This window comes from Thunnus thynnus, chromosome 15 (assembly GCF_963924715.1).
Source record: "Thunnus thynnus chromosome 15, fThuThy2.1, whole genome shotgun sequence".
NCBI lineage: Eukaryota > Metazoa > Chordata > Actinopteri > Scombriformes > Scombridae > Thunnus > Thunnus thynnus.
In genome coordinates this window covers 17,246,031-17,261,368 of record NC_089531.1, presented here as the reverse complement: position 1 = coordinate 17,261,368, position 15,338 = coordinate 17,246,031, and the positions used below count along the sequence as shown (strand labels likewise).

The following is a 15,338-nucleotide window of genomic DNA, read 5'->3' as shown; positions in this document are numbered from 1 at the left end:
GTGTAGTATAACTGAAACACAGGTTCATCTCCAAACATTTTGTGCACAGTTTTGTCTGCTTAGGTATGATGAAAACCATATCCTTACATTAACTTTTAGTTTAGTCGTCTGATGTAAATGTAGTTGCATATAGCGCAATTTTTTACTCGCTTAAACTTAATGATTAACCATTCACATTGATGAACTGGTGAAAACTGTACATGCTGTTTTCTTAAAATGTATTTGACGTTGCATTTTAGTGTTAAAACAAGATTCTATGAGACTGTGTTGTATTACAGTGATTTAATAGAACATAAGTAGTGAGAATAAGATCAGCATGCCTTTGTAAAGCGGCTAAATGACAAAAACGTAGGACAAGGGTATGTGGTGGAATGATGATGAATGTTGTTTTCGTGCATATAAGGAACAGACACAGAAATCAAGGGAATATTTTGTGTGTATGTGCATATCTGTGTTAATGCAACATGCTATATAAATGCTGTTCTCCCTATCAAACACACACACCAGGAACATTGTACACCATCTTACATGGCACACTCAAAGCACACTCGGCATGCTTTCATTTTAGACCGACAACCCTGCCATATGGTGCTGAGCTGCGTGTCTTTGTCTGCATATTCAACTTCTTACTGTAATGTCTGTGAGCATGTGAGAGAGCAATTTGGTGAGCGCACACCTGTGTGTTTGTGTGTGTGAGCGTGTTTGTAGATGTGTGTGTGTGTGTACGTGCAGTTCAGCTCTGTGTGTGAGATGGTTGAATTCGCAAACATAAAGTTGCAGCTGCGCCACAATACGCAATCCCTGTGCAGCTGTGAATTATTATGTGGACAATTTAATACTGCCAAAGAGGAAATGGCAAATTAAGATCTTAGTTTTGCTGTACAGCTAAAGTGTGCAACGAAATGTTTTTGTGTATTCATTTCAAAGACAGAATCCCAAATAAACGTGTCCTCGTCCAACGAGTGAATTGATGCGACGTGTCTCTGATTCTAGCCCGAGTAGCAGCTTTATGTTCTTCACTCCTCAATGGGTTGTAGAGGTGCAGACAGTGACCCAAGGGTCCAACTCAAATGGTTAAAGGGAAGGGGCTTTCCTCTCACTAAAGCATCCTCAAACTAACATCTAGGCAGTAATTTGTCCTCTCACAGGGGAGGCATAAAAACCAGAACCCAAAAATTCTTTGCAGTTATGGAAAAAGTGAAGAGAGAACAAAAAAGCAAAATACTTTATCTCCCCCTCTAACTGAAAGTTATTACATTTTCTGAATGGTATGACTTTCTAATGGTTAGCATATGTGAATATGTGTGCACAGAGAGAGAGCAGTAGTTGAGGCTAAGTTAATAGCACAAGCAGAGGGGGAACTGGGAACCCTTGGCTTATAAAGGATACTTGTTTCCCTGCCGCACCGAAAACCAGATGTTGATAAAGAGACATAGGGGGAGGAGAGAAGACAGATGGGCAAGAAATTACCATCACTTGGGCCAAACATCTTGAAACATCAGCTTGAAAAAAATTTTGGACCTTACAAGGGGAGATGGATTTATGCTCTCTCCTGGATTTTTATTGCTCCGTGAGAGCCATTCTCCCTCGTCTGTTCTAACCTACTCTCAGTGTTACCAGGACTAAAGAGTTTGCCGCAATCTGGAGCTGTTTAAATCCTGGAAAAAGCCTGGATTCTTCCACAAATGGCTTTATCATGTAGAGAAGACAAACACATCCATACACTGTTGGAACCATAAAACTTCACAGAGTGCCGCAGTATCGAGTCTGCATGAGTTCACTATCACGCCGACCGACTCGATATGAAACACTATAAATGTCAAGGTACATTGCAATACAGACACCAGGGTGTGTAGACATCCTTGTATGTGTGGGACCAAAACAATTATTCATATCATATTTCTAAAAGAGGAGTTTGGTTACCATGGAGACACATCATCTACGCTACTATGAAACGCGCAGTTGAGGATGACATGTCCATATGGTGAGAGTACGACAGAGGGGAAGAACAGATGCTTTGATGAAAGGGCTGTCAATCGCAAATCCATAAGAGCAGCTGGGGTCATGAATGTATATAAGATGACACTACAGATACAGATAGATAGATAGATAGATAAATAGATAGATAGATAGATAGATAGATAGATAGATAGATAGATAGATAGATAGCTAGACAGATAGATAGATAGAAACACACACACATATACACATCTGAGGAGAGGCCCCTCTTGAGATCTCTATCTATTCATTGATTCTGGGCGGGGGGTATGTGAGGAGGGAAATACTAGGGGACAGGATGCACCAGAAGTTAAACAAAATAGGGCTTTTACTTGGCCCCATTTCCAGAAAATGGACCATCTCCCTCCATTTCTTTATGTAACCCCCACTGTCTCCTCTGCCACTCTCCCTCTCTCTCTCTCTCTTTCTCTTTGAACCAATTTCAATAATGGCCCTTCCTCGAAATAATTGACACTTGGCGTTTATCATTTGAGGCACCTGCTGTCGGTTTGACAACAAGACAATCGGACGGAGCGAGCGACCGTCGTCCCATTGTGCCATCCCCCTGTTTGTCTGTGACACTAACTGACAACAGCTGGAAGCCCTCTCTTCCTACAACACCCATCATGCAAGTCAAATTCAGCCACAAAAGAAAAGGGCCCTCATTATTTGGCTGTAGTGGTGTGATTTTAACCAGCAAAGAGAGGAAACAATGATTTGGTTGTATGGATAAAAGGCTTGAAGCAACTGGAAATCCTAAAACAACAGTGCATGTGTCTGTTCTGCACTTGTCGGCTGTATTTTATTAGGAATTATTAAAGAAACACATCTTAAACGCAGATGTGTGTTGGCTGTTTGCACCTCCTCACACATATACACGCACACATAGTGACACGTAGGGTGTAGACACTCACAGTATGTGAACACACGCATGTGCCCATCTTTTAACACACATATATGAACACACAGCCTCCTACATCCCCATCTCTTCTTTTCTCTCCTTCTTCTCTCTCTAGCTGTAATTGACTGAACACGTCAATACTCCGAGAGAAAAAAAACAGAGGGTCCACTGTCTGCATCTATTGATCCGTGCCTCTCTCTTTCTCTCTCTCCCTGTCTGCTGATCTTAATTACACTTCTTTTTACCAGGCTAGCCGGGGCTCCACTCCAGCGGCTGCCCTTTTCATAAAGTGTACCTTCCAAATCCATACATCAAAATTAATGAGAGAGAACGGAGCTGTAAATCAAATATTGGGGGTATCCAAGCTGATAAGTTGGGATGGAGATCGTAAATTATGTCCTTTTAAAAAAAAAAAAACACACACACACACAGAGAAAGAGAAGGGTAGAAAGAGAATTATTTTCACATGCTCATACAGGTCAGCGTTGGCAATGTAGAATTTTTATGGAGGAAACAATCTCGGTTTAGGTGATTAAAACTGCTAAAGCGTGACAGGGCTGAGGTGAGGTTTCTCCCAGCCCTCACCCTCCCTCCTTCTCATCTACTTCCTCTTTCTTTGTGTCTTTCTTTGTCAATTTGTCTGATTTTCTGCCTGCCTGTTTGTTTGTTTTTAAGAGCTGTCTGTCTGTGCCCACCCCTTCACCTCTTTCTCTCTCTCTCTCTCTCTCTCTCTCTAATGCGCACACACACACACACACACACACACAAAGGACAAAAATAAATTTTATGGTCGGGTTTTATGGACTGGTATCAAAGCAAGTTAGTCTATTCTTCATCAATTGTCCTCTCATGAACTAGCGAGAAAAAAAAAGCCTCCTAATCGCACAGTTTCACAGCTCATACTCGCCATCAATCAAACCTGTCTGCGTGTCTTCGGCATTTGTGTGAGCGTGTGTGTGTGTGTGTGTGTGTGTGTGTGCAAAACCTCTCCTGAATCACAAAACAAAAGCTATTAGAGATGGCAGTGCAGTAATCTCCTTTCACGTGTGCCCACACACGTACACACTTTTCCTTTTGGTACCAACCTTCACAAAAGACATGTAAATACATGTATATATACACACATCCACACACATCCACACACACACACACACACACACACACACACACACACACACACACACACACACATCCCCTACCATCCCTGAATTCCCTTCCCTTCCTCTGTCTAATCTTTAAATGTAAATTGGGTGACAGGTGAATATCGAGGAGGTGAGCGATAACGGCTAACATCTTCACTTGGCCACACTATCGCTTCTCCACATCACTAAGAAGCGCCTATTCAATATCTTTACCTTTGGCAAAGTGCAGGGAGAAACACACTTTTGTGTGTGTTCTTTTGTATTCATTAGACATACTGTATAGACACCTGCATGTGCACTTACACTCACACACACACAGCCACAGAATCACATCCAGTGGCTTATCTTTTGGAATAAGAAAAGGGGCTTGTCAGGATGGCACATTGTATGTATGTGTGTTTGTGTGTGTGAGTGTGTGTGTGTGTGTGTGTGTGTGTGTGTGAGAGAGAGAGAGAGAGAGGGAAAGGCAATGTGCATTAGGGCGATTACAATATCAGCAGACTCCAGATGGAGGCAGGAAAATAAACAGTGGGAGAGAGAGAGAGAAAGAGAGAGAGAGAGCAAGGGGACAGATATCATGAGTAGGAGCCTAAGAGAGAGATTCTGTATGTGTGTGTGTGTGTGTGTGTGTGTGTGTGTGTGTGTGTGTGTGTGTGTGTGTGTGTGTGTGTGTGTGTGTGTGTGTGTGTGTGGCAGACTGCCTGTGTGCGATACAGTTAGAGAAAGTGAAGTTAATTAGCAACTCAATCCCAGTCTATATGAGGACAGGCAGAGCAGTGTATGTGTGAAAGTGTGTGTGTGTTTTGTCCTGAATGTCTATAAGTGTTTGCTTTAACCCAAGAGCACTGAACTATGTGGTAGATACAGTTAACCCTCTATCTAAACAACTGAAAAACTACATCACCCAGCCTGTCTTTAATACGGACATATTTATATTAGAAGAAGTTGGATTCGGTCATATTCAGGAACCGATAAATTATCAATATGATTTCCCATTTGTATCCTAAATGGCTTGAAATATTGGGATAAAAACCTATGAAGAATTAACTGGAACCATGAAACTTGATGAATTGTCAGACTCTGCCCTACTGGCCTCTTCTTCACTTGTCCTATAAATCTCATATTATCTGAAGTAAAAGCACGAACAAGGCCAATAAAATCAGTTTGCAGTGCTCACTGTTGACTCTGACATTAAATAAGCTGGTGTAAAGGCCAACTTGCAACTACAATAAAACAAAGACGTCTTGCTTTTGTGAGCATACACACACACAACACAAACAAATGCAGAAAGTCACACACATACCTGCCTTTTATACCACTGCTGCTCTTTCATGAGTGATGAAATTCAATAAGCAGTGAAGAGAACTGCCCTCTCGCTGATAACCATCAATGGGCCTATCGATCGACAAGGGCATGTGTGTGTATGTATGTAAGTGTGCGCGAACACACGCCCTGATTCCATCTATAATTCACTCTGAGACTAGGTAACAGACGGCTCTGAATAATCAGAACAGATCTATACATCTTGAAGGAGTGCATGGAACAGTGGTTTTAGTATCCAATTCTACATCTGACATTTGCCCCCCTGACAGCCCCTTAAATTAAATTTGAAAAAAATAAAGTTTTCCTTGCTCGTCCTTGAAGAGGATAGCAACAAACCACTCTAGACTGGATTCAACTCCTGGACATTAGCCACCTGAAACACTTTTAAAGCTCACCTTTTCCAAGTGCTGAAGTAAATAAACAAACAACAAAAAGTGGTCCAACCATTGAGAAGAATCATTTTGTGCCATGAGCACTTTCTAATTACCTTTGCTAAAAACGAAATGGGCACACTGAAACAATACAGATGATGCAACTTTTCTGGTTATCAGGGAAATTTTCCTGCTGCATCATCCAGCCTAACAGGCTGGAGCAGGAGAATATTTCACATATACAGTATGTATACTGTAGCTAAAAGAGAGTAAAGCCTTACAGCTGATGTGGAAATACACAAGGGGGCTTCATGATGTAGCCAGCATATTAACTCTGTTGAGTCATCATCACTTATTCACCGTATAGCAAACCTGGATCGCATCCAAGCGTCTGTGTGTCATACTTAAAAGAAGTGCTTTGTAATTACATCACAGCACTAGAGCCTCAATATGACTCCGATGCTAAAGGGGAAATCAGAGTTTTTCTCTCTCTCTGAAATAATAGTAATTCATTGTTTGAGTCTGTGATCTAAAAGCTGTGTTTGGATGCAATATAAACCACTAAAAAGCCATTAGCTGTGGTTAGCATAAAACAACACCTTGGCTGCATAAAGGAAAGACTGCAAATAATCAAACCAAATTGAGTCTGTTAGTGTGCATGTTTGTGTCACTGTGCAGATGGCACACCTACAAAGTCTTTTTCTGTATCAGTTGTTCAACCTGCCAACCAGAGGTATATAAGTGTTTGTGTGTGTTTCTGTATCTGTGTGTGTGTGTGTGTGTGTGTGTGTGTGTGTGAAGGCGAGAATAAAATGGCTGCCATCATTTTTGCAAGGCCACGTCCGTGTCTGTGAGCAGCGGTCTGATGCATTTGACCCTGTAGCCTGAGAGCTGGGAGGAGGAGGAGGAGGTGGGAGAGGGGGGTGAGGGAGGGTGGGAGAACAGGTGTGAGGCAGGCTGGTGGCTGGGCAGATGGCCCCTGGAAGTGCTAGCTGATGCTGTGGAGCCTGGACCACAGAGAGTTAGCAACTAACATTAATACAAGCCTGTTTATACAGTATGCACAGACGTGCATGCGGATGCACCAAAAACACACACACACACACACAAACAGAGTGATAACCTGCAAACAGCACTTATCATTTACCCTCCCCTCATCACCAGCTTTGTTTACCTTTCATTTACTCCTTCTCTCTCTCTGTCTCTCTCTCTCTCTTTATCTCTGTAAACACACACACTCCAGGTAATGGTCTTTTCAGTCAAGTCACTACTTTAATGGAAGTCCCAGTGGTTAAAGAATGGAAAGAAAACAACAGATGACACAGAAAATGACAGTCAGGGTAACCAATCGGACCAGTATGATCACTGCAATCAATAATACAACTATAGATAATGATGATATTAAAAAACTCTTGACAATACTGAATCTTAATTTTGATTTCTTATATTGGCCTATTATTATACAAATATAGGTTAGATAGGCATAATTACATCCTTAATGAAAATAAGGTCTTTGATTTACAGAAGACAATATATATTTTTTTAATTACTCTTCTTTTCTTTTTGGTATACATTGCCCATATCAATGTGATATACGCATATTTTATTCCTTTTTACTCACTCAGCAAATGTTACATCTGCAGTGGGTCACGTTTTTACAGTAAGAGGACTTAACAATCACCCTCTTGGATGTCTACAAAGCTTTGCATGGGACTATTTGGCATGCGTAAAAAATGTCCAAAACCCTGTGGGTTTCCAGGAGATATTTTCCTTCCTCTCTAATCCGAGCCGTGAGAACAGTCGGGCATCGACAGCAGGTTGTGCCCCAGCAGCCTCCCTCCCAAACCCGCATGTCTCCTCTTTTCCCAGTCGGTGGAAAAGATTCCCACTTGGAGTAAAATATAGCCCGAACCCTTTAATTTAAACCCTACGGAACTCCATTAAAAAAAAAAAGAATCAGTTTTTTTGTTTTTTGTGTTTTTCGGTTATGTTATGATGACAAAGTCGCAGCGGGTGGAGATGGAAAGTTCTCATGGATTTGAGGAGATGCGTTTGACAGTTGTGACAGAGCTCTGGAGAATGTTTTCAAATGCAAACTCTGAAATGCAAAGTCTCTCTAAATGCTTTCCAGGACGCCCGAGCAGAGGAGAGGAGAGGAGAGGAGAAGAGAGGAGAGGAGAGGAGAGGAGAGGAGAGGAGGAGAGGAGAGGAGAGGAGAGGCGAGGAGAGGCAGGGGCGGATTCCAAAGTAGCTGCATCCAAAAATCTTTCCACCAAAACTGAAAACATCCACAACCACAGTTTCTTGGAACAGAATGAATTATGACAAAATAATATTTTGTTGAGCTGCTTTAATAATGTGTTAACCTTGGTCAGGAAATTTTGGAATATTGGTTCTGTTCATTCAGCGAGAAGGGACTAGTAATTAGTGAAATCATGTGTGATTTTGATTTTTTTTTTTTTTTTTTTAAACCTGCCTCAGCAGGGGCACAACATTGTCTGACCCGGGCTGAGGAGTGGCGACATACGCCTTCCTACATATAACTGATAATGTCTGTGCCTTCTGGGGTTTGTCAGCTGATGTGAGGTCTAATTCACTTAGAAATGGGTCGTAACAAGTCGACAGGGAGTCACTAAACTTGATCCGTGAACTTAAGTTGCCTGTTGCCCAAGAACAACTCTCCATCCAGGGCTCAAGCCCATGAATTCATATCTGTTTTTATGGAGACAGCGACAGCTGCAAGTTGGTGTCCATATTCAAACAAACTGAGCCGGTAATTTCTACGAAGGCAAATGTTCTTTTTATAATATAAACATGAATAGTTCCTCTTAAAAAGTGTCCTTAAACACAATGATTAGTATTAGTTGATTTTGTTGTTGCTGTTTTAAGCAAGAGGATGTTAGTTGCGTAAGGTTATAGAGCCAATATGCAACTTAAATTTCTTTAATGGCAGTAAATTCATAAAACAAAAATTAATTTTCACTGCTTTGCCTGAATCTCCCACTAGAACAGAATATGTTTGTAACCATAACATACACATTATATATATTATGCAAACAGTGGCACGCATTGTTCGCTTGTGCGATAGATTTGTCATCGCAGGTCATAAAAACAAAATAAAAATATTTGATTAAATATTTCATGAGATGAGAATGTGATTGTTGGAAATATGACTCGTGTGTTTTTATACCGATAACTCCACATCTGGAGCGCCACAAATGCTTACTTCACATTCAAATATATGAAAGAAAAGCACAAATCGAAAGTGTGAAATTCTTGTAAAGCCCAGCGGACATTTCATGTATTTTTATTATTTTTAGCACACACATGTCTATATGCGGTCACAAAACACTCAGCCAAGACGAAATTGGTAGATATGGTCAATATGGCAAGAGGGCAGTTAAAAAAGACCACTTACACTGAAAGGAGTCAGAAATTCCCACCATGCGGTATGTTGATGTGAGAGGGATAAATAATTTCCAGTCTTTTTGACTCCGCGCAAGGTCCCCTCGATGATCCGCTTGTGTCGGGAACACGAAAGCTACAGAGTCCAGCCAGCTCTCAGGGGCTCTGGCGGTATACTTCCAGCAGCTCGGAAATGTGGTTCAAACTCCGACAAAAGAAAAAGGGCAGCTCACGGCTTGCAATAAGTGATCAGTCACTGGGGAAATTCAGGATGAGGGAGCCGGGAGTCTTGTAAAAGCGCAGAGGCAGAGAAGGAGGAAAGATGAGAAAGAGATGGAGAGGGGAGGATGCTGTAGCGCGCAGGACAGCCGTCTGATTTCTACCCGTCTTTCACACTTTCCTCCAGAATCCTTTAAGCGTCGAGTCGATCTAGATTGTAGAAATCATTTTTTTTTCATATGAGAAGATTCACGCACACACCCTCGGTCTCAGCTCCTTGTTTTCTGCTTCTCCGTTGGCGTGGGGAAGAGGAGTAGCGGCACTCTGCCTCCAGTCGGCGATGCGCAGCAGAGCCAGGTGGCGGTGGGCGGGACTGAAGCGCTGCTGAGGAGGAGGAGGAGGAGGAGGAGGAGGCGACTGGGCAGCAGCCAGCATCTGTATGTCCTAAAACAGGTTGGAAAAAGCAGGGTCAGGTCAAGTCGAAGTGTTTTCTACTGTAACAGCGGCTAACGAAGCTTTTCGCATCAAGGTCTTCCAGGGATTTTTTTTTACCAAAGGGCACAAGCGTATCATAACGTATGATTTTGTTAAGAATTAGTATATTTTTGCTTTATCTGTTGAGTCATTAGTCGTTGGACCGCGCTTTGAAAGCCACTCACATAGACAGCAGTGGAGTGTCATGGACAAGAACCAACCAACTGAGTGCTTGAGGACCTGTTTGGCTGTTGTGTGTATGTGTGCAAAAAAAAAAAAAAAAAAAGGACTGCGTGATGCATGTCTGCACTTACACACACACACTCACACTGTATCTCTATCTCTCTCTCAGCTGAAAAAGGCACAGGCAGGCTGGCCTGCAGTAACCTAAGGCAAACACTTTCCCTGGACCATCTGGAAGTCATCTCGCCTGCAGAGCCAGTGAAAGCACAGAGCAGAAGCTACGTTTACAACTCGGTGATAACAACCGGTCCACTTGAACTGCATGGTTGAACAATTCATGCACCATAGCTTGTTCATAACATCTCATAAATGAAAAAAAAAACGATTCTATTTTTCTCTGCAATACCTATATACATGTTGACCCTTTGGCTAAAGCAAATTAACATTATGGTGGTGGTAGCAGCAATGACTAAACTTCACTTAAAAACACACAGAATGAGATGATTTTCACATGTGCCCTCTGTAAAGCCTGGAAATGAACTGTTAATATCAGCGTTTGGTTATTTTCATGAAAATGTGTCATCAAATCAGGAATGTTCATCAAAAACACATTATGCAATCAATGAAAAAAATGAATTCGTTTTTAAATGCACTTCATACCGCTTATGGAGAATTGTCAAAACTCAAGTAGCATCTACTACTTCTGTCTGTCATGTACTGTATGTAAAACATTCAGTGAATTATCAGCGTACCATCACCGTAGAGCTCATTGTTCCCCCAGTATGATCTCTGTGGGGAAAAGATGATGCCATTAATGGCAATTGTTTGCAACAGTGCCATTGTGCATTTCTCTCTTTCACTTCATCTTTCTCTCTCTATATCTCTCCCTTGTCATCTGGAGTGCTTCAGCGGTGGGTTGCATTGTATTCTCAAAGGGAATATGGATGGATACAGTCTCTGGCACTCTCGCAAGCACAGAGCAAGGACTCTGTGCTCTACCTCCATTTTCCAGTCTGGATCCTTTTGTCAATCTCTGACAAAGGCAGTGGGCTACCCAGGATGTGTGAATAGATATGGGGAGAAAGGGTAAGGGATGGAAAGGCAGGGAGCAAACGCTGAATGATAAGAAGAGAGGAAAATGAGGCATGACCAGATTAAAAGTTTTTAGTGTATGTGAGTCAGAGGAAGGTCTGAATCAGTCATGAGAAAGGTCAGGATGGGTGCAGATGTAAAGAGACCACTCTTAACTCTCAGCAATCCAAGGTGGTTGAAAAAAGCAGCGCGGCTGTGAGGTTGCAGTCACTCCTCGCCTATTTGTGTCCTTTGGTTTGTTCCCGGAGAGCAAGTTCTCTCATGACAATCACAGCGAAACATCTTGACGGCCGGAGGCACAAGGATAGGCGTTGAGGAAACCTGCAAGGGAAAAGAGAATAGGGCAATGATCCGTGTATGTGTGTGTGTGTCCTGTGATAACGGTGCGTGAGAGCAGGAAACACACAGTGCCTGTTTTTGCTGCAGGGGTTCCTGGAAGTCAGCCGCCCAGTGTGATCGGCGACATACATACACACTCACATGTGAGGACACACACACACACAGGATACCTCGCCTCTGAAAGGGAAAAACATGCTGCGTCTGATACATGTGCACACAGACAAGCAGACTTCCTGCATTTTCCCACCTACTGGGCGGCCACCTGTAACACGGTCACACACAAACGCACACACGCACACGCACACGCACACGCACACGCTCATATTATATTCATGGGGACAAAGACAGAATGAGACAAATATAAGTTGGGAGTTGACAGTAAACAAGTGCCATTCGAACCCCCGTAATTATCTGGCATTGGATCAACGTTGCCTAAGGCCATGTAGCTACTATCAACATCATCAATACCACTGACAAAAGGAAAGAGGATAAGAAGAGAAACAAAGTAGAGCTACTTAGTACTGCTTTTTCTGATTTGTATGGACAGTTAAGATAAACAGGTCAAGATTGAAGGAAAGGATTTTAAAGTGATAAATGTTTGCATGGCCTTGTTCTTCCCAATTGAATCCCTTTTAAATCTTTTGAACTTTTGGAGCTATGATTCTTGGGTCACCAGTTTGTAAATATAATGATCTCTGAATGAATTTTACAATATCTGTAGCGCTTTGGTCTCCAAAATGGCCAGCGAAGCAGAGTGTTTGTCTTGTCTGTGTATTATAATAGCATTTATATTTTAATGGGGAAGTATAATGCACATTTTCAGGTCCATATTTATATTCTGGTGCTCTACTGGAATATCTTTGCATGATTTACGTTTACCTTACTTATCTTATAATGGCTCTTCATGCAACCCCTCAGTTCAGCCTCTGTCTGAAACAGGCTGTTTTAGTTCCTGTTTTTTTAAAGCCCCCTTCCTGATGAGCCCATTGTGTTCTGATTGGTTAGCTTCTGGTGGTCATTGAGGCTATGTAAATTAACACTAGCAGTTGGATTTCACTTTGTTGTCTTGTTCTTTACTCAAAATGGAAACTTCTCAAATTCATCCGTACATGTTCAAGGCCGAATCCAATCTGAGATATGCCAGTGGACAAGGGGGTAGGGATGGTTGGATGGGTGTGTGGCCAATTCTTCTTTAACATAGGAGCCCAGATTTTGCACCCATTACCACAAATGACGACCTTCCAGTTCCTTATGAGACTGAAAACACCCCGTCAATTAGTCTGCATTGTGTAAATGTCATGTTTTTGGAATAGAGGACATTCATTTCTGAATGGTAAAATTCCTCTGCAGACTGAAATGTGGTGGACAACTAATTAATAAGAGAAAATTGGGGTGCAACAGCAAGTATCATGTTCAAGGTAGCAGTAACTTTTGGAGTTGTCCTCAAGTGATTCAGCAGGGACTGAATACTTGATGAATCTGTGATAGAAAAAAAAAATGAAAGTAGCATTGATGGAGACAGGGAGTGCCAGTCTGTCAAGGGAAAAACGTGGCTTTTATTGAATGCCCTCAAAAGGTTAATTGGTTAGTATGTGCACTTTGAAAGAGGCAGGGAATTTTTTTTAACTGCCTCAAATTTAATATCTGAAATATTGGGGGGGAGGATTTTTGTTTAACCTGAGATATTTCTGCCACATGGCATGACTCCTTGATTCCATCATCAACATGCCATTAAATTTATATATATGTTAAATTATGGCTCAATATTCTACAACTCATGAAGGAAGGAAGTGTTAGTAGAAAAAATTAAACAAATCAAACAAAATCCCAAACCGCCCTTTGATAGAGATAGAAAGAGATTGTGGGAGGGAGGAATAGAGACAGAGCTGCATGATGGGATAGCAGCTGCAGTGCAGCATCTTATGCAGGTATAGTGTCTGGAGAGGGATCTTACTCACTCACTGGGGGATTTTGGAATTCAACCCACCGTCTGGCTCTTAGCAAAGGAGAAGAACTAAGTGGGCGAAAACTGACAACCTTGCCTTCTTCCACAAGAATGTAAATTAGTCTCTCCAACTTCTACAGAAGACTGGCTAAATATCCTGACAGCATGCAGACATGCAAGACAATAACTTTTAAATCACAGTGCAGACTAGTGATATCTTATTATGTCATGGTAAATTAAAGGACAAACTCCATATCTACTTAACAAACAGATAGGTTGTCATATTAACTAATATTAAAATTTGACGTAGGGAATGTTTTCATATGTGAATAAAAAGTGTGCGGATGAAAGAAAAGATAGGGATATCCCCACTGTATTGTCTTTTGGTACATCAAACCCCAAAATGGCAGATATATACGTCTGTCATTGCTCCTCTACTGGAGCCTGGAGGGTATCCCACAGTCCTTTGAGGTGCTATAGTTTTCCATGTGCATTTGATGTGAACACGTGAAAAATACATCTCCCCGCTTGCCACCTCACCGCCTCTCCCTTCCCTTCTCATCATTCCTGTGCTCCCTCTGGTCGTAGAATGAGAAAAAAGAAAGAAAAATTGACAGACAAGATGCAAGAAATGTTCTGTTGCTTTCCTCGTCAGTCGGTCTGACAGAAAGTCTGTTTTTTTTTTTTTCGAAGTGAGCGGAACCTCTGAAAGTTGAGTCCTGATTTTACACCAGGGATGATGGAATGAATTAATTTGCCAGGACGGGACCATGTTTTAACAACTGGAAGTGTACTCAGTCAATGAGACCTTTACAACACATCTCGAGAGGGTTTTCCAATTGCGTGGGCAAATTAAGAAGCCAGATATACTTTACATTACATATCCTTGGGATTTTTATACACACAGAAACTCAGTACAACTCACGCACACAAATATATGGGCATGAAATATTAACTGTTCATAGACATAGCCTACTTAGACATGTACCGAAGCTCCCATCTTACCCATATTGTTCATCCAATACGCAGTATCTCATTTATGGATATGCAATATAGGTATTTCCTTTTCTGTGAAGGTTTTGCCCTTTGTAATTCCTACCCTCATAGCTTCCTTTCGACAGCTGTGCTAATCCCTTTGTTATAATGTCACTCGGTTGATGAATCATCTTTTGAGCCTCTTGATGTTGGCGAAACAAATGTACAGTGGAATTCAATTGATGAAACTACTCGTCAGCTCAGAAAGTAATTAACCACCTAACATTACTCCTTTGTCTTGGGAAACAGAAGTGTGTTCTTGACGCGGTTTTCCACAGACTCAAGAACACACTTTCACTGTTTATGCACAAGGACTCATTTAATGCCTTTAGGTGTATGAGCAATATAATGAAAAACATTACATTAATTAACATTTCACAAGATTGCCACAGCAGTGGTGACAGAAATGTTTTTCTTTTCACGATTGATTCATTTCTTTTATTTTTGTCGGTGATACTGATAACTGCATTATATATGATTCCACAATAGGTAGCAGCACAGGTCCACAGTATATGCAAATTGTCTACTATGAATCTTTGTACTATCTAGGTTCAAATTAAAATTGACAGTGACTCACTTTACTGAGGACAAAAAGTCAGTGTCCTGATTGTTGCTACTGTCTCCTCACTCTGTCTAACCAAATAAGACTTCTTCTGTGGGAGCCTGTATTTATCAAACTTCATATCAAGTTATCGAGGGAATAAGCGCACCCCAGGTATTGAATCTACAATGTTGTACCGCAGAATGCGATTTTGTATTCTTTTGCTTGGATTGAGAACAACAAATGCACTGTGCAGACAGGATGAAATGGATGAAAGGATGAAATGTGATAGGAAAGATAAAGGGCAGAAAGGGGGAAAAGGATGATTGTGAGGAGAAAAGAGAGGAGATGACTGACTCAGAGAGAGGGG

The 15,338-nt window shown here is 41.6% G+C and overlaps 1 protein-coding gene across 4 annotated transcripts in view; it reads right to left on the bottom strand.

The window, feature by feature from the left end:
• Positions 1 to 9,723, bottom strand: part of runx1t1 (RUNX1 partner transcriptional co-repressor 1) — a 58,518-nt gene extending 48,795 nt beyond the window's left edge. For all 4 annotated transcript variants that reach the window (XM_067613095.1, XM_067613097.1, XM_067613096.1 and 1 more), the window contains exon 1: positions 9,154 to 9,723. In XM_067613095.1, coding sequence (XP_067469196.1) covers positions 9,154 to 9,181 — 28 coding nt within the window. In that variant the 5' untranslated portion in view covers positions 9,182 to 9,723. The remainder of the gene's footprint in view (positions 1 to 9,153) is intronic.
• Between the last annotated feature and the right edge of the window lie 5,615 nt (positions 9,724 to 15,338).